Source organism: Ostrinia nubilalis, chromosome 30 (genome assembly GCF_963855985.1).
Source record: "Ostrinia nubilalis chromosome 30, ilOstNubi1.1, whole genome shotgun sequence".
In the NCBI taxonomy this organism is placed as follows: Eukaryota; Metazoa; Arthropoda; class Insecta; order Lepidoptera; family Crambidae; genus Ostrinia; species Ostrinia nubilalis.
The window spans coordinates 2,441,481-2,461,169 of NC_087117.1; the positions used below are offsets into that span (position 1 = coordinate 2,441,481).

The following is a 19,689-nucleotide window of genomic DNA, read 5'->3' on the forward strand; positions in this document are numbered from 1 at the left end:
TTCAAGCAAAATACGCGTCGAATTGTAGTACTTACTTATGAAATGTAACACTGGTCACTTTCTTTCGTTTTTCTGATGTATTTAGACACCCTTTCACAGCCCAAACCGTCATAATTAATTAAAATTCGTCGGACGTGTTTACCAATTTTTCACTTTGACAGTTTATGTGACGTTTACGGGTGAGCCATTCTGGCTCACTAAAAGCTGCCTCACCTTTCGTGCACTGACTATCTATCTAGGTTTTATTAATCTAAGGCCTAGGCTTAGTATCGGCGATCGGCGATTTTGCGACTGTATCGATGCAGCATCGCGATTTCCCTATTTCATGCGTTCGGACACTTCGGACGCGGTATGGTAATCGCGCGTTTCAGCGACTGTCGCTGCGTCGGGCTTCCGAAAAGCGACTCAATCGCCGCGTTTGGCGTTTTTAAGTGTGCGGTGTAGATTATGTGGGCCCTGCATTCAGCTTCTACTTGTGACTTGTCCTATGTCCCCTAGATGTGGCAGAGGGCGTCCACAACGGCCCTCCATCGTGTTCGGTCTTGAGCTTCGCGTTTCAGCTTCTAGAAAGCGTCTAAATCGCCGTTCGCCGATACTAAAGTAGCATGTATGCTGTGGCTCTTAGACAACCTTCAGAGTAACAATAAAAGTTTTATTTCAATTTTACGGTCTATGGACGAGTGGTGAGTGAGTTGTATCGAGGGTAATAAGTCCCAGGTTTGATGGTAGTTTAAAAATCCGGTCAAGTGCGAACTCAAGGAAAGCAGTGGAAAGGGGGCAAGTACGAGATGACTTTCCGAGCTACGATGATGCAGTAGTGTAGTGTAGTAAGTACAGGTCTACTTAAGGTCTTCGTTAATCGTTCGTTCGTTTCAGCCACATGATGTCCACTGTTGGACAAAGGCCACCCCCACGGATTTCCACAAACACCTGTCCTGCGTTGCCCGCATCCAGGTACTCCCCGCGACCTTCACTAGATCGTCAGTCCACCTAGTAGGTTCGTAATTGCTACTTGAGAAGTTTTCTGTTCTCCCTCAGTAGTCATCAGTTCTCGGAGCTATGTGTTAAGTTTGCAAAGCAATTCATGTTGTCATTTAGATTAGATCACGCAATGAAACTCCGAATCTTAAGTTCTTAGTTCGTTGAAACTATGTACATATTCGTATTCGAATAGCAATATCACTTCTTAACTCTCATCTATAACTCAATTTTATAAAATCCCAGTGCAGCCAATAAAAACGTTTATCAACATTCAGATAAGCTTCAAAATGGTATCACGGGTGACTCACGACACTAACCGTCGTAGTACACTTGGCAGGTTGCCAAGTAAACTGGACGGTGATCCCAATGGCGCGCCAAGTTCTATGGCAGTGGGGTAACCATAGTATAGTTGTCCAACACTGAACCGTCTCAGAATTTTCATTGTCAGGCAGGAGGGCTACTATCAATACTGGATTACTAGTTCTGATTTCTTCCACGTTGGACAACTATAAAATTATGACGTTTATAGTAGGGCGCTATCACTACTGAGTTCCGATTTTTGTCAGAGATGCCAGCCTTCACTCAGAGATGGTGAACGAGGCCCAATAGTGTCTGTGACGAACTAAACCCATATTGTGTCGCAAAAAGTCACAAAATCTGTGACAGATAAACCCATCTCTAGTTGGCTACTCCCTTCAGTCAATAACGTCCACGGTTGGACAAAGGGAGGCCTTTTAGGAGGCCAAGGATTTCCATAATGACCGGTCCTACGCTGCCCGCATCCAGGTACTTCCCGTCTTCCCTTCTACTTTCACCAGATCGTCGGTTTACCTTATGGGGGGCTTGCCCACAATATGTCTTCAGTCCCATAACTCCCATATATCCACGATTATTAACAAACCATCGTGCACCCATTAGACATAACGCTTGCATAACAAATCACTCTCGGCGCACGTGTTCTGCGGGTGTTCTGATATTTGACACGCGATGAGAAGCAGCAGATGCACGAGGAATGCACAATAATGCATTTATTTGGTACAATAAATTAGATGAAACAGTTATAACAGCTTCAAAATCCTCCTATGTTCTTATGATTAATTTGGTTACGAATCCCAGGACAGTTTAACTTTCTTCCAGGACCAAAACTCACGTCACTATTGGCGGTCAAGCTGTAGATCCTGGCAACAGAAGTTGCACTGGTGGGAACGAGGGAACATCCCAGAAAGTTGCTTTCTGTCAGCTTTTACGCCTTGAAAAGACCCGGATTAGTGTACGGGAAAGACAGTAGAAGGAAGCGAATTTCAGTCCCTAGCTGTCCGCATACTAATGTTTTAGAATAACAAGGTCCCCTTGATCCTCGATACCCAGGATCCTTAGTATAATACGGTTCTGAAGTGATCCAGGAATCACACAGGTTTTATTTGGTTAAATATTTTTCCATTAACCGGCAGTTCTCGAACCGGGCGGTGTTGTGACGTGTGACCTATTTCCTGGGCAATGACGCACACGGCCCTTCGCAATATTGGCGTATTCGTTATAACGTTATATCATATTTTGGATACATTGCCAGAATACGTTGCTTCTTTGTTTTGTAGTCAGACCACTGCGTGGCAGTGCCGGATTTACCCTAAAGCAAATTGCTTAGTGCCTTTTTCCTTTGATGCGATTTCGGCACGCGTGCGGATGTGATCCTCATGTGGGCTGCCCGCATTTCATTATTTTATACATTCGTAATTAAAATTTCTTTGCGAATAGAGTCGCTTCTCAAACTGTATTTTAAATAAACAACTTGAAAAAATCGAACTGCCTAAGGCAGGACTCGAACCCACGACCTTCCGTTTGTCGGACACTGCTCTTCCAACTGAGCTACTTAATCACTGGATGAACCTGTCGAAATTTTCAAGTGTAATACGCTGTTATGGCCGCCTTAGGCAGTTCGATTTTTTCAAGTTGTTTATTTCATACACGTTTTTCCTCAGACCGATGATCCGCACGCGTGCAGAAATCCGCATCACAGGAAAAGCGCACTAAAAAAAGGTACGTCATGATGTCTTGAGGGACACCAAATGAGCACCTAAAAACTGCTAGCATATAAATGTATTGTGTCATCAGTCTTTGTCTGAATTTGAACTTTCTTGTCCGCTTACCCCCTTACTATTAAAACTTACACGCTCGTTGAACAGTGTTTTAAAGTGACGTTTAATATGGAAATGTCATTTTAAAACAGTGTTCAACAACTGTTAACTTTTTATTAGTAAGGGGGTTAATGATTAAGTACAATCAAGATTTACCACTGTGGCAACCTACGTTGTTTTAATACATAGATGATATTTTTCAACCATAATATTCAGTAATATTCTGTAATGTTCAGTAATATTCTGATGCGCGTGGTCGTATCGATTCGATTCAGACTGTACGACGCCATCAAGAAACTTATTAATATTTGAGAAAAAAAGTAAAATGGCCGCCCTCGTTACGCCCCAGTGACTGCGCAGTGTCTGTCTGTCTACTCTGGCATTGATTGTCACTTGTTTATTTTTAACGCGCCTGATCAGACAGATTGGCGTCAAATATCTGGATTTTAAATCTTGTTTACAATTTTTAATCATACTGATCAGGATGTGACGTAATTATTTTCGCGATATGTCTGGACTGAATGACGCACGGTTGGTAGTCGCAGGCACCGAAAAGCGCAGCGTAGGACGTCTACCCACAAAGTGGACCGACGACCTCATGAAGGTAGCAGGAAAGCGCTGGATGCAGGCCGCTACCAACCGGTCATTATGGAAATCAGGAGTGGACGTCTTATGGTTGAAATGATGATGATGATATGTCTGGAATCTCGGCAATCCAACTAATAATTCCACATAACTTCTTAAAAAAGCACAAAAAGGCTATAAAAATTTATGGACACTTATTCTAGCTCTGACTTGGCACAGTTGGTTTTCAAATTGCTTTAAAATTGGATTTTTAATGGCTTTAAAATAGACAATTAAGTTCGTGCACTAGAGAAGTCACAGGGTTTGACGTGCAAAATCTATTTCATAAAAAAAGATACAGTCGAACAAGAACCTATTTGTTAGAAGTTGGTTAAAAAATACGTCAATTTATTGGTCAATTCCCTGATGATATCAAATACCATATCACTATCCTACTAATATTATAAATGCGAAAGTTTGGATGTCTGGATGTTTGTTACTCTTTCACGCAAAAACTACTGAACGGATTTAATGAAACTTTGCAGTATTATTGTTTATAACCCAGAATAACATATAGGCTATAATTTATGACGATCTGTGACAAACAATTTCACGCGGGTGAAGCCACGGGCAAAAGCTAGTCACTACATGATTATTATAAAACGAAGTCTGTCCCTATTTTTTATGCTTAGAAACCACGCAAAGAATTTTGATGCGGTTATTTTTATTAGATAGAATGATTCAAGAGGAAGGTTTTTAACGCCCGTATTCACATTTCACAAACCATAAGGTCTCACAGTGCGCGTGGACGCACAGCGCGACACACGAACCAATCACACAGCTCTATTCAACGCTGTGCTTTCGATTTGCTGCTTCACGCAAGCATCGTTTGTGAATACGGGCGTAAGTACCTGTGTGAAACAGGGGCGGGTCGCTAGTTTAATTTAATACAGAACGCTATAAAAAGAAACACGGAAACATTCGGCAAGGGTGCCTAACCCTTAGTATATTTCAAGGGCGGCACTCGAACTTAAATGGGAAGCCTCAAATACTGCGATGACGTGTTTAACCTTAACCTCGTTCACGTAACCCAGTCGAATTTCACGTAACGTTTGCTATTTACGCTCGAATGAACGCCTCTAGTTCGCCTAGTTTAGACGTTCGTTTCAGCCAAATGACGTCCACTGCTGGACAAAGGCCTCCCCCAAAGCTTTCCATAACGACCAGTCCTGCGCTACCCACATCCAGGTTCTTCCCTCGACCTTCACCAGATCGTCGGTCCACTTAGTAGGAGGCCTGCCCATGACGTCTTCCGGCCCGTGGTCGCCACTCGAGAACTTTTCTGCCCCAACGGCCATCGTCTCTACGAGCTCTGTGCCCCGCCCACTGCCACTTGATTTTAGCAATTCTGCGAGCTATGTCGGTCACTTTGGTTCTCCTGCGGATCCCCTCATTTCTGATTCGATCATGCAGGGAAACTCCGAGCATAGCCCGCTCCATCGCCCTTTGGGTGACCTTAAGCCTAGTTTTAGACACCCGAACCTTAACTTCGAACTCCTCCTATGTTCTTCTGATTGTTTTTATGCACAAGGCAGGTATTTGACCGCAATCGCACCTGGTGTTAAGTGAGATGCAGTCTAGGATGGTACCCATCTGCCATGTGACTATTCACTATCGAATTGAAAAGGCCCGATTATAGTGTTCAGGAAAGACAGCAGCAGCAGCGAATTCCAGTCCCTAGCTATTCGCATTATCGAAACGCTTAGTGCGAGCTGGTGGAATGTGGACAATGTAGGGATGGATTAAGTTCGTTGCGTGTCCTGATCACTGTCCAAGGAAAGTTTAACTTCCCCCGGGACTTTGACCTTCACTGGGTTTTTATTGGCGGTCAAGCTGTAGATCCTGGCTACACAGGAGTTGCAGCGGTGGGAACGAGAGGTGGGAATCCCGTTTAGCTTAGACACCCGGCTGTAGTCAGACTTTTTGCCGGCCGATAGTTTGGTCGGGCTGTTAATCAGTATGAACACGTATGGAAGTACGCATATTGCACAGTAATGCTGATTTCTCATATAAATGAGATGCCGACCAAACAATCGGCCTATAAAAAGTCTGTACCTATTCCGCAGATGATTCTGCAAAGAGTCTAAGGACCCGTTCCTACGGCAATACAGATTTACGGGATCACGCAAAACTGGACTGTCCTGTGAAGATACTTGTTACTTATGAATTTGAAATACGAATTCCAAAACTAGAACTTACCGTGCTAGAACCAATTTATTCTGTGCTAGAACGTAAACTCTCTCACTCTCAGGTCGTAATGTTTTTTTTTCCCCCTTTTTATATCTGCAATCGACTTAGGTCATAGTCAGATGTTTTGTCTTGCTTTTTTTGTTTGTGTTCATGAGGAGGGGTATTCCAGTAAATTCTCTCCCTCGGTTTTTACTAATTCACGTAGCAATCTAGTCCAGCCTTCCAATATTCAGTCCAAGCCAGATCGTAATGTTAATTAATATTTAAAACTTAGTACTACTAAACGGGATCCTACAAAAAAATGGTATGACGTCTCCATGGGAACAAGCCCTAAGTCATATGAAAACTAGCAATTACTGTCTGTATTTCGATAGATATGTAGCAGATTGTTAGTTATTGAGTGTCAATAATAATATGAAACCTTCGTAAAAGGTGTAGGGCGACCAGATTTGGGTGAGAAAATTCTGGGATAAAAACAGGACACACCTTGATAGTAGAAGAAAATATTTCAGCAACGTCTAAAAAAATCGCGTATAGTTCTTGCAATTCACGAAGGCGAGTGAGCTTTAATTGTGTGTGTACGTGTACATGCACATAACGATAGTGTAATGTGTATCAAAACTTTAGAAAAACCAACAGTATCGAGCCACCACACATGGAAAGCTCACTCGCCTTCGTGAAATGCAACAACTATAACGTGTGAAAGCTAGTCGTGTGGTTCCGGCAGAGTACAATAAGGCTACAATCTTTCCGTGGATGTTGTAAGAGGCAACCAGGAAGAAATATCTTCAGGCCTAGTCAACCCGTCTGGCCAGGTATCGGGAGTGTAGGCCAAATATTCCATTTGCCTCTTTTGTAAATTAGAGGGATAAGATGATGATGTTAAAGGTAACAAAGGAGTGCATCCAAACATGGACGACATGTTTGGATGCACTCCTTTGTTACCTTTCGTTATCCCACTAAAAGCGATTTAGGGAAAATGCGGAGGTTTTAACGATTCAACTTAACGCATAGGCTTCATGCCAAGAAGATGCACGCTCAGTGTAAATCTAAACTCATTTAGCCTACACGCAGACCACTGACTTTTAGTTGGGCTATAGTTGAGTCGGGCTGTTAATCAGTATGGAGATGTATGAAAGTGCGCACATTAGACCGATTTGGTATCGGCCGATTCTTCATACAAATTAAATTCGGGCCCAACTATCGGCCAGCTTAAAGTCGGTGGTCTGCGCCTAGGTTTAAATGCTTATTTTTGGGACAATAAAGAAGGTGCTCTATCCCGAATTTACCGAAATCCTGGTAACCCTAAAACGGTGGGAGGCGTATCGCGACTACTGCGTAGTTTGATTCCAGGTACACAAGGACTCGGGTCACCTTCTCCCTTAAAAGGCAGTGAGTGGCGGCATCGTATTTCGACGCTAATTGACTCGTAATAAGTCTCAAAATCAAACGCGATATTTATGCCTTTCAAGGGTGTCCTTTTTATTTTTAGATGACTGGCGGGCGTCTCAAGAAATATATTTCTTATTAAATATGAAAAAGGTTTTGCTGGTACAGTCAGCATCAAATATATCGTCACATCCAAAGTGGCCATAAAGTTGACAATACAACCTTTTTAGACGTGTTGCGAACTTTTTGACTATTTGGGTATCACGAATTATTTGACGCCGATTGTCATCATCATTTCCAATGATTTCCATGTCAGCGGCCTACGTCCAGCGCCTTCCTGTTACCTTTATGACTACCATCGTTTATCGTCGATCCACCTTGTTGGTGGACTTCCCACGCTACGTTTTCTGGTACGCGGCCTCCACTCCAGAACCTTGCTGCCCCATCGGCCGTCAGTTCTGCGTATGTGCCCTGCCCATTGCCACTTCAGCTTGCTAATCCGTTGGGTTATGTCAGTGACTTTAGTTCATTTACGGATATCCTCGTTTCTGATTCGATCTCGTAAAGAAACACCGAGCATAGCCCTCTCCATAGTACGGTGTGCAACTTTGAGCTTTTTTATAAGGCCTGTAGTGAGCCTCCCAAAGTCCCAACCGAAACTGGGTAAGGCGCAACGTGGATATTCGACAAGCTTCGTTTTGTCCATGTTCATTCGCAGGCCTACCTGTTGGGAAACTCGATTATGCCATGACCACATAACCGAAGGTGAAGGTGACGCTGTACAAGCTTAAAATAGACACGCGGCAGCGTGTCAAGCCAAGTTCAAGCAAAGCTGGCTAGCCAGCGCCGAGTGTAATATTACACGAACCATTTGGTGCCACTTTTTATAATATAATCAACAAAACCATGGTAATGCAATATCCTGAAGATAAGCCTCTCAATTACAATGGTTCGCTTATCTAGCTGATAATAGAGTGAATGCCAGATTCAGGAGATAGTGTTGGTCATGGTCATGGTACAGTCAGCATCAAATAGTTTGTGACACCCAGTCCCAAAGTGGCCATAAAGTTGGCAACAAAACTTATTCCAACATTTTCCAAGTTGGCAACAAAACTTATTATTGTAACAAAGACATGTTGGTACTTACTAGGATAGTAGGTAATTTAGATAGGCCATTTGATAACATTGAAATTATGTATTGTTGACTGTTAAAATGACTTGCATTACTTACAAATTTTTTAACCGACTTCAACAAAAAGGAGAAGGTTCTCAATTTGATTGTTAATTATTTATTTATTCTTTCATGCCATATAGTTGGTACATAAGGCAAAATTAATGGAATTGGGCATTCTCTGCCAGTTAACCTTTGGGTTATTAGGAAAATTCGTTTGGCAGTGAATTCAAAAGAAAAAAATTAGAGGAAAAATAATTTACTGCCTCTGGTGGTAATTAAACCCATGACTTCATCTTTTTTTGTTTATTGGCCAATAAACAAAATAAGAAGAAGAAGAAACCATGGTAAGAGAGTGTGAGTCACAAAGAAAAATTCTGTATTACAATAGAATTTCATTAATATTTGAAAGGGAAGATTTGATTTTGCTGTACGCACTGGAAATATTCAACTGTTAACAGTTTTTAGAAAGTTGCACACCGTTTAATTATTTGTTCGCTCGAGTGTAATACAATTACTATGTTTAGGTATGTGATATGTTCAAGACTGCTATAATGTTTACAATATTATTAAATAACTCTTTAGTGCCTATTTCTGTCCGTCCGCATTTCATTTTCTACATGTAAGATTTTAAACTTTCGCTTTCCATTTAAATTAAAATAGTAAGACACGAGTCTTAACGCGACGTTTGCTTGTGATCACGGCTGCAGCATCACAGCCGAAACGTCAAGCCGTGAGTACATAATGTAACTCATTAATAAACGTTGCGTTAAGACCTGTGTCTTACTATTTTAATTTTCTACATGTTTTTCCATTCCGTGTGCGTGTAGTGTAATAGTGCTGAAACCTGTATCACAGGAAAAAAGAACTAAATATTTGGTGAAGTGTAAGTGAAGAAGTAGTTTTTTTAATTTCAGTAGTAGGTGAATCTGATGCAGAATGTGCACTTTGTATTGTAATAGGTATTTCATTAACATTGCAAATTGTCATTAAAATAAACTAATAAAAAAATGAAAATTGAATTTTTCAACTAATAGCAAACACAAAGGAAGTCTAAAAAATGAAATTAAATTGGACCTAAAAACCTGTTAAACCTACCGAATACCAATTGATTTACAATATTTAACAATTTTCTAAGTATTAATAAGAGTATTGTATTATTTATTGATTTTAATATTCAACACTTACATTTTTTCCTGCATTGGTGATGAAATGTCGTCGGATTTCGGATCCAAATACAGCTTCTCGCCTTGGTGAACCCATTTTCCACCGAAAGGGTTGTTCTTCTCTCTTCTATGATGCAGACAGAAGTAAATCCTACCATCAGAAGAAGGCACGGTCACCTCAACTTTTGTAAACCATTGCGACGTTTGAATTTCTTTTAATTCGTAATTGGGGAATATTGTATCACAATTATCACCCCTAGAACCACCGCTAGGGGTTAATCTCCAAGAATAATGCCCGAGAAACTCACCACCGCGCACATTTAGTAAATATTTACAATTATTTTGCGAACATTTTTTCGTAGCTATTTCAATCGAAGATATCCACGGTTCTAAGTTCGTTTCAGGCACAGCGAACGCGCACAGCACAAAACAAAATGTTAAGCCACAAGTCCGTAACACATTACACACTGTTGCCATTTTCACAAGATTTATTATTCCAAAAAGAAAACGACCAAGTCGGATCGAATGTTTTCACGACATGTTTTCTTCGATTGACAGTTCGGCGGCAATTGTTGCCTGTGCGAGCGGAACTGCAGTGCTATTGGACTTTAGTCATATCCGGCGCCGCACTAGATGAGAGTATTTATATTGATTATATTAATGAAAAATTCATTCGGATTTTTGCAAAACTGTAAGTTATTTTTAGTTGATTTAGAACAACACCCACGAACACGATCAATATTCATTCAGGTTTCTTGTTTTTTTGTTATTTCAGAACGAAGCTGTCAAAATATTTTGCATTCATTTCTGAATGTTGGTATCTTTTTGTGATCGGATGCACACAATTGAAGGTTTAAAACAAGTGCGTGTCGGATCACTCACAAAGGATTCCGTACCATTGATTTATGAAATTATTTTTTTTAATTTAAATTATTTTTATGAAAGATTACGCGGTAATAAGCGTTTTACAATTTACGAGGTATTAAAAGAAACTACTTACTAGATCTCGTTCAAAACAATTTTCGTTGGTAGTTTTTATAGTAATGTACAGCATTATGTTTTTTTTAGATTTTTCATTTTCTTATTTTAGAAGTTAGAGGGAGACCAATTTTTTTCCACTTTGGAACTTTGGAAGCGTCAGTGACGCAAACTATTCGGTTTAGAAAAAAAATATTTTAGAAACCTCGATATCATTTTTGAAGACCTATCCATAGATACCCCACACGTATGTTTGTTGAAAAAAAAAATTTGAGTTTCAGTTCTAAGTATGGGGAGCCCCCAATATTTATTATTATTTTTTATTTTTGCATCAAACAAAATCTTAATGCGGTTCACAGAATACATCTACCTACCAAGTTTCAACAGTATAGCTCTTACAGTTTCGGAAAAAATGGCTGTGACATACGGACGGACAGACGGACAGACAGACATGACGAATCTATAAGGGTTCCGTTTTTTGCCATTTGGCTACGGAACCCTAAAAAGAGTTGTTCAAGTTGTTTAATGTATAAAGATCAAGAGTAACAAAGAGAGATGCCACACCTACAGTGTACGGTTCCGCTTTGTTGTTTTACATAATAAATGACGTGCGAAATGCTCAATAAATATTTTTTGAGGCACACGTGGAAACACAATAGCCATAGAGGAGAAGGAGAAGAAGAAGAGGAGGAGGAGATTATTATGTTTTTGTTCATTATGTAGGGCAACAAGAACACAAACAGCCGCAGTTGGATGATTTTAGTTTTTTAAATCTCAAATGTCAATACCTTTTTAATTAATGTTTTAAGCCGGTTCCCCAGCTCGTGTTTCGCCCTACACATTCAACAAAAATAATTCAACAAACAACAAAATTATTATACTGTGTATCCAAACGTATTGCGGTACTCTCAAAACTCACTTGACATCAGAGAAACTCACTCGACCGATTTATATTTTTTTCACCTCTACTTTTTGTTTGAAATAGAGGGGGATGGGTAAATAGAATGAGTTTCAATCGACAATCGTTCGAGTTTTAATTGCAATGATGGCAGCGGACAGCAGTGGGTAGACACTTCTCATACAAAAACTAGTCTCTATATGTAGCAATTGATATACAACCTTATCCCTTAAGCAATAAAGTGCATTTTGGATTGATTTCACTATAGCAGGGGAACCCGCGGATCAATACCACCATACTAAAAATAATTGTTAGTGTCCTTATGTTGGTAGAATTGTTAGTTTGACAAATGAAAAAAAATGTCTGTCAATTGAGTTTGAGTTTTTAACCGGCGAATTGATTCGTGTGAAGTTATTTTCTCAGATTTGGTGCAATATTACTGTAAATAAACTTTTCTGTCGTTTACGTTGAGTTGATTAAGTTCCTCCGTATCGGGCGTGATAAAGTTTGCTGTTCAGTGTTATGTTTTTTGTGAGATAGAGACTCTTTTAAATAAGCTGTGTTTCAACTTCTACAGAAGTTTAAACTCTTATTTACTTTTCTGTTTAATGGGTATGTTATCTACTTACTTGAAATATTAGATCTATTACAAATCTATTTTTCATTAAAAACAACCCTATGTGATGAAAATGTAAATGTACTTTCAAAACTGGTAAATGCATGAACCAGGGCATTGACACTGGTTGGAGAGAAATTATAGGCTTTGTTTAATTAATACCTATTTCATTTTAGGCTTCTACTGATAATGGAGAGTAGAAACAACAAGAAGTGCGTTATTTGTAATAAGAGGCGAAGTCGTGGTGGATCACCCTTACTTTTGAGTAGGTTTCCTCTGGATTCTGACCGGTAAGTTCCTAATAACACTCATTTATTACAAGATAATTTTACTGATTGTGTAAACTTAAAGGCTGGGATTAATATTTTTAATCATACAGTAAATAACCATAACCAATTTTTAATTTCAGTATTTTGTTTCGTACTCTGTAAATGAATTGCATAACAATACTAAAAGAAATTAGTTGATGAATAAATTTCAGTTTGTTATTCTTTTTCTTTTCTAATAGGTATTTCTTATTTCAGTTGTCGAATGTGGGTTAAAAATGCTGGCATAGAAGACTTAGCATATGTACCTATTGAAAAGTTACACCAACTTAAGTTTGTTTGTGGTGGGCACTTCACTCCTGAATCCTTCAATGCCAAAGGAACTCGGCTGAAGAACTCAGCTATTCCAACACTGGAATTGAGCAATCCCATCTTGCCAGATGAAGTTTTGACAGAGTTTCCTCTTCATGTAAAAGACTCCAATAAAGAAAACCTCAAGACAGGTATGATGATGACTTCAATTATTTTTTTTTAAATTTAATTTAGGTACTATCTATCAATTTTTCTGAATTATTTAGATGTCTTAATTAATTTTCTTTGGTTTCCAAAACAAACCAACCGAATGCAATTTAACAAGGTTCTTTCTTTGTAACCACAAACATGTGTTGTATGCTTATCAATAAATAATATAAGGTGTTATTTTTTGTACTGATCATACTTTACCAACGCATCTAATAAAATCATATAAATACAACCAAAGTGTTTTTAAAAAAAAATTCAGGCTAGTTTTTGTTTTTACTTTTCCTAACAAAAAAAAGATATTATTTTTACAACCATCCTGTCTTCACTCACTGCCTCTCTCTCTTTCTTTACTCATTTCATTCATACGAGTACGAACAATGGCCGCGCGCATTCATTCAACGTTCACACACATAAAGGTTAGATTACACTAAACCTACGTTACCAAAAATTATCACTCGTGAGTATGTACGATGTTACGTCATGTTAATAGGTACTACGCGCTGGGAGAAACAAAATCTAGCTACATAAGTAGGTAAATAAGTGTATTTTCATTAGTGTAATAGCGGGGGACTTTTCCAACGAACCGAGGCGAATCATCCGCGTTAAACTAGAAATTTAAAAAAGGATAGAAATTGGAATTCAATATCTACGGTTTCGTAATGCCTACGCAATTTATTTAGAGACGTAATAAAAAATTGATAGGTACATACCTATTACTACTTCGCTTCGCTTCAGTGGAAATGCACCCTAATATTGAATATGAATAGTTGTTGTAAATAAAACTCACTGATCAATTTTCCTGGTTTTAATTCCTAAATTATGATTTGCCATCACACTTTAGATTCATTGATTTTACTTATTCACACATTTACCTATTTTGAATGTTGTTATTTAAAGTTCCTAGGTTATTATTACACTATAGTCTATCCAATATAGCTTGATTAGAATGACGGCTGTCAAACGAATGTGACTAGTGATGGGTATGTTTCGTACGGTTCACATAGATGTATCGATAAGTTTTCGAAAAAATGATATGAAAAAATGCACCCAATTTTTCTTCATATATCTTTATTCATAAAAATGACAATTATGATTTAAATTTAAAGACAGTAAACCTAAGTAGATGTACAACCTAAGTCGTAGTCATTATCATCAGTGTTCTTCAGTGGTTTTTTCCTCTCGCTAGAGGGCGGTGGGCATCTCTTCTAGAGCAACGGTGCTATGAATACCCAAAAAATTACCGGTGATTGATTTCCGATGTTTGATTATTTAAGAATGAAATGTTTTTTGGTTTTTAATAGTGAACATTTAGAAAAACGTATAACTTGACTTAAATATGTTAAAAAAATAGTTTTAATTTAATATGACATTTAATTTTGTCGATATGTCCCAACACTAACATTTTTGTAACTCGAGATAACCTTGTAGAGACGTCGTTAATACTCTAGCTTGATTTTTATGATTTCGAATTACTACTTATTGGTGTAATTTAACGCTGCATTTACACGAAATTATCATTTTTATTGGAAGCACTGTCGTCGAAAATATTGTTTGTAGGTCAGACGTGAATTATTTCTTGTCCGCCAATATTTAGCTCTCATTGATCGCTACTACAAAGTTATGTCGTTACTTTTGATGACAGCTGTCATTCTAATCAAGCTATATTGGATAGACTATAATCACAATACATTTTGAACGTCAAGCCTTTGTTGAATGTTCACGTAAACACTGCACTGTCTTATCTAGCCACGATCGAATTGAGGTAATGCTTTCGGGCTGCACACTTGCTTGCTGTTCACTAGACACCACGTCGGATGTTGACGATGTTGTATTCACAATTCGCGCACTAACTTTTTTACGGAAAAAGTCCCTTTCGCGTAAACAAGCACTCATCTGTCCAAATCACACTGTAGGTATGTACCTAGGTAGACTTCCGCAATAACCATCGATGGAACTAGGTCGCGGTCGTGGCCCTCTGGCAACAACTCCTTGATAAGGCATTCCGTATTTTTACGCAAAAGCCGCCGTCTGCGGCGCTCGCATCTGGGTACCGCCAGCACTGTGCCGGTGATTGAAATTGAAATCCAGAACTTCGTCCTCGAAGCGCACGGAATCTCGTCAAGTCAGGATACGGCTGCGCTCCCTGAAGCGCTGCGCGGCTCCAAACAAGCAAGGTATGAAGGTTTTCGACTCGTCAATGTTTCTCGTCGGCCAGTTAGTGTGCCCGAAACATAATTTCACCTGCGTTTTGTTATTGATCAAGCGCGGCATTGTAATAAATCACACATACACTGCAATACGTTTGGGCGCATTGGACGGACTGGGACGATTATTTATGTTGTTGCGCTCCCGCATGCCGATCGGCGGCTCGGCGCGGGCTGTGGGCGCGGAGCGACTGGCAGCGATATCAATATGGCCGACTCACGCGGCGCGGCACGTGGCAGTGGTCGTTGCCCTCGGCCGGCTACTACGATAGTGCGTACAAACGAATACTCACCGCGCTCAAAGGATGATTTATTTTTTATTTTTTTCGAAACATTCTTTGTCGTTTTACTCGAAAACTAGCCTGAATTTTTTTTTAAAAACACTTGGGTTGTATTTGTATGATTTTATTAGATGCGTTGGTAAAGTATGATCAGTACAAAAAATAACACCTTATATATAATTTCAATTATTAATTATATCTATACTTTGTTACAGTTCTTTATGATCATTCATATTGCATTCCAAAGAAGTCAAATCCAGTTGAACGAGGTATGTTTATCTAAAATTATACTAATAATATAAAAAGGAAATATTTAATTGTTTGTTTGTATTTGATCGGCTCCGTAACTCGAAGCCAAGATAGCCTAAAGTGCGGGTTAGAACCCCACAGCTTGAATATTGTAGTAAACCCACTCGTAACACAATTTAGCTTAGAATGAGGTGTTGAGTTAGAGGGACTTTAGTAATTTGTGTAATACAAATTCTTCAAAAAAAGTACCGGACCAATTTGAAAAATTTTAGGCAATCTACATTAATTAGCCAGGTCAGCTAGTTTAATAATATTTATAAGCTAGTAATTTTTAATATGAGCAAGACATGTACTAGACTGATTGTACCCTAAAGTTGGGTAAGAACATGACATTTTATTACCCAATTCACATTTCATTATCTGCTTTCAGTTCCCCTTACAACTACAACCAAACAACTAAATTCAACATGTTTGGGAGCTGTGGATATACCAGATTCTGGTATTTCTGCGAAAACAACTTTTGAACCTCTTCCTTCTACTTCCAATGCACCAGAACATATGACCTATAAACCCATTGCTCATGGTAAGTGTACAAACTAATTATTTACCTTCTAAAATATGCCTTCCCTCAAACTAAAGAATGCCACCCTGGATGCGTTCTGCAGTCTGCAGTCAGGTCAAAATGAACTTATATGTACAACATTCTAGGTTTCTGTACATTTTATATTAATGCGATTTGACCGTGCGGATACGAACAAAGAACGCAAAGCACACGTGACTGATTGCCTTATCACGACCACTTACAGATTGTCTTGACATACCCGCAGACCGCATCCAGAATGCAGAACATTAAAACCTCTAAATGCCTTTAATTTAATATTATGTCATTGTTATTGAAGGTGGGCCCACGCTTCATATTTTATGAGAAGAGCTATCATTATCCTGTCTTTGCATTTTTTTAAAACTTGATAATGATTGATTGATTTGGAAATAATAAATGTTTCATAAAACAACAAAATAAATTTTAAACTAATTTGCATATATAATATTTCAGATGATAAAAACATTTGCCATCAAGATGCACAGGCAGAAATATTAGTCCACAGTTATAAAAGACCTAAGAAAAACATTGAAATGAAAGGTAAGATAAAACATACCTAATTTAAAAAACTAAGTAAAATTGCTGATTAATTAACCAATATTCAATTCAATTTGCTTTAATGTTGTTTTTTTACTAATGGAAATGTTTTTATTACAGACACTTCATCAACATTTACAATTAAAGAGAAGAGGCTTTGGCGACAGTTACAAAATGCAAAAAAAACAATAAGGAATATAGCGAAGTCAAGAGTGAATTTAGACAAGTTAGATTCGGAAGTGCTGACATCGTTAGTAAAGGATGTAGTGCAGAATAACAAAAAAAAGTCACAAGGAAAAAGGTGGACTTTAGCCAACAAAATATATGCTTTGGCTATATTTAAACGGTCCCCTAAAGCATACCGCTATATGCAAAAGCTGTTTACGCTACCAAGCACTAAAACGCTCCAAAGGATTTTAAAAAATATACCAATGGAGCCTGGTATAAATAAAAATATAATTGATATGTTAGAGGCAAAAGCATCAAGTATGCCAAAGGAAAATAAATATTGCTCGTTAATATTTGACGAGATGGCGTTAAAGAAACGGATAATTTATAACGAAATTGCTGATAAAGTGGATGGCTACGTGGATTATGGAGAGGGCGAGAACATGGGACGAGAAAAGAAAATTGCAGACCATGCGTTAGTGTTTATGATACAGGGTGCTAAACATAAATACAAACAATATATTGCGCACTATTTTGTGGAAGGCACAATATCAACAGCAAAACTGGCAAAAATTATATCGGACATCATCAAAAAATTAAAAGAAATCGGATTTGTGGTTCTAACAACAGTTTGTGATCAGGGATCTACAAATATAGGAGCTCTTAACATGTTAAAAAGAAACTGTGGACAAGGCATAGATAGCAACTTTTTCTCTGTAAATAATGACAAAATTTTTATAATCTATGACATCCCTCACTTGTTCAAATCATTACGAAACAATTTCTTTAAAAGTGGAAATATGTCTTTCGATGGAAAAATTGCACAATGGAGGCATTTGGTAGTTGCAGAAGAACACAACAGAAATTTTTTAAATTTTAAAAAACTGAATAGTACCATTGTAAATCCAACATTCAAAACTAAGATGAGGGTGAAATATGCTGCGCATGCTCTGAGTAATACCGTGGCAGCTATTTTAAAAATGATGGCATGGAAAGAAGTTTCTGATTGCAATGATACAGCATTTGTGATTGAACAGTTAGATAAACTATTTGATTGTACAAATGGTCCATCATCTTTAAATGACGTAAAGAAAGGGATCCGGGAAAATGTTTCCACATCAAGTAATCACATTGAGTCTTGGACCTTTTATACTGATAAGTTAAAAACCATAAAATTTATAACAGCAGAAAACACGATACTAAAAAATGTTAAATGCGTAAAGGGATATCAAATATCTATCAAATCCTTAAACGATATTTGGGAAAAGTTAAAGAATGAAGGGTTTAAATATATGAACCTTAGACAGTTTAACCAAGACTCTCTGGAAAACTTATTTGGAATCATTAGGCAACACAGTGTAACCAATAGAAATCCCACTATCACGCACTTTACTGCAGCGCTTAAAACAAGCATGGTTACTGGGCTGAAAGTGCCTCATAGCAGAAGTGCTAATTGTGAAGCAGACAACAATAAACATATGCTGGAATATAAAGACATTTTAAAAACTAATTTAAAAACAACAGAAATAAAAATTAATGTTCAAGATTCCACAGACACTGAATTTTATCCTGTGTTGTCTATCCCGGACCCTGAAAACTTAGAACAGCCCATTGAAAATTTGTGTAGCCTTGAAAACCAACCAGTAGTATATGTAAGCGGGTATTTAGCTGCCAAACTATTACAGAACAGTTCTTGTTTAATTTGTGAAGAGTGTTTGAGCGTGAAAACTCCTGTTGACAATGATTTGTATGCATATATATCTCTTCGCGAATGGTGGCATGATAAAAAAAGTCTCGTTTATCCAACAATTCAATTATGTACCACCGTAAATGAAGCTAAACAATTTTATCATGACCATATTGCCGACCAGATATATATGGAAAATGTTGGAAAATTCATTTTCTTAATGTTGAGTACAAATTGTAATTTTAGTTGGTTTAAATGTCAACAACATAATAAATAAATTTATGATAAGATGTTTAAAATATTAAGTTACCTTTTTCTAAGAAAAAGTTGTAAAATCATTAATGACAGCTTCATAAAAAGTGAAAACAATTTTGCTGACAAAAGTAAAAAAGCACAGCAACAAAGCATTGAAAAGTAATCTTGAGGCTGAGGTTCGATCAGCTGATAAGAAAATTAAAGATGTTTATAAATAAAAATCCTATTTTTTCTTAGAAAAAGTTGTGAAAATAAAAGTTTACAAAATTATCATTTCTGTACTTTGTTATAATATTCAATAATTCCTCATGCCTACAACTGCTATGTCATGTTCAATACTTATTGTAATATACCTATTTTATTTCGAAATAAATAATTTACGTTACAAAACTTCGTTTTACTTACACATAGTATAAAATAAAAATAGTAATAATTAAAATATTGAAGGTTCCTATACTAGATATCGATATGCAATTACAACCCTAGCAAAGTATCGATAATCGATAAGTTATTACGAACGTCACTAATACTGTCAGAAAATAAGGCATTATGTTGGTAGCTCCGCCTGCAGTTTGTGCGGTTGGTAAAGATTTGCGGGTCGTTCTCTAAAATGCATATGTGTGCGTGAGCTCAAAAAATATCTATGGAGTGCCGTCTCTTACTCTTTTATGCTCTTTGGCGGACAGCTGCAAAAGAGATTCTGCCGAGTAGAGATGGGTTATACTAGGTAAATTTGATACTAGGTGCACCTATTCCAAGTATTTATTAATA

At 37.9% G+C, this 19,689-nt stretch overlaps 1 protein-coding gene and 1 long non-coding RNA gene across 2 annotated transcripts in view; one reads left to right on the plus strand and one right to left on the minus strand.

The window, feature by feature from the left end:
* LOC135086154 (unextended protein-like) overlaps positions 1–10,366 on the minus strand; it is a 48,361-nt gene extending 37,995 nt beyond the window's left edge. Inside the window, exon 1 of the mRNA XM_063980959.1 lies at positions 9,679–10,366. Within this exon, the coding sequence (XP_063837029.1) occupies positions 9,679–10,133 (455 nt within the window). The 5' untranslated portion in view covers positions 10,134–10,366. The remainder of the gene's footprint in view (positions 1–9,678) is intronic.
* A 5,266-nt stretch (positions 10,367–15,632) lies between these two features.
* LOC135085856 (uncharacterized) lies at positions 15,633–19,308 on the plus strand. Its single transcript, XR_010260235.1, has 4 exons — positions 15,633–15,690; positions 16,101–16,253; positions 16,725–16,811; positions 16,929–19,308. It is a non-coding gene; the product is annotated as an uncharacterized LOC135085856 (long non-coding RNA).
* The last annotated feature ends 381 nt before the right edge of the window (positions 19,309–19,689 follow it).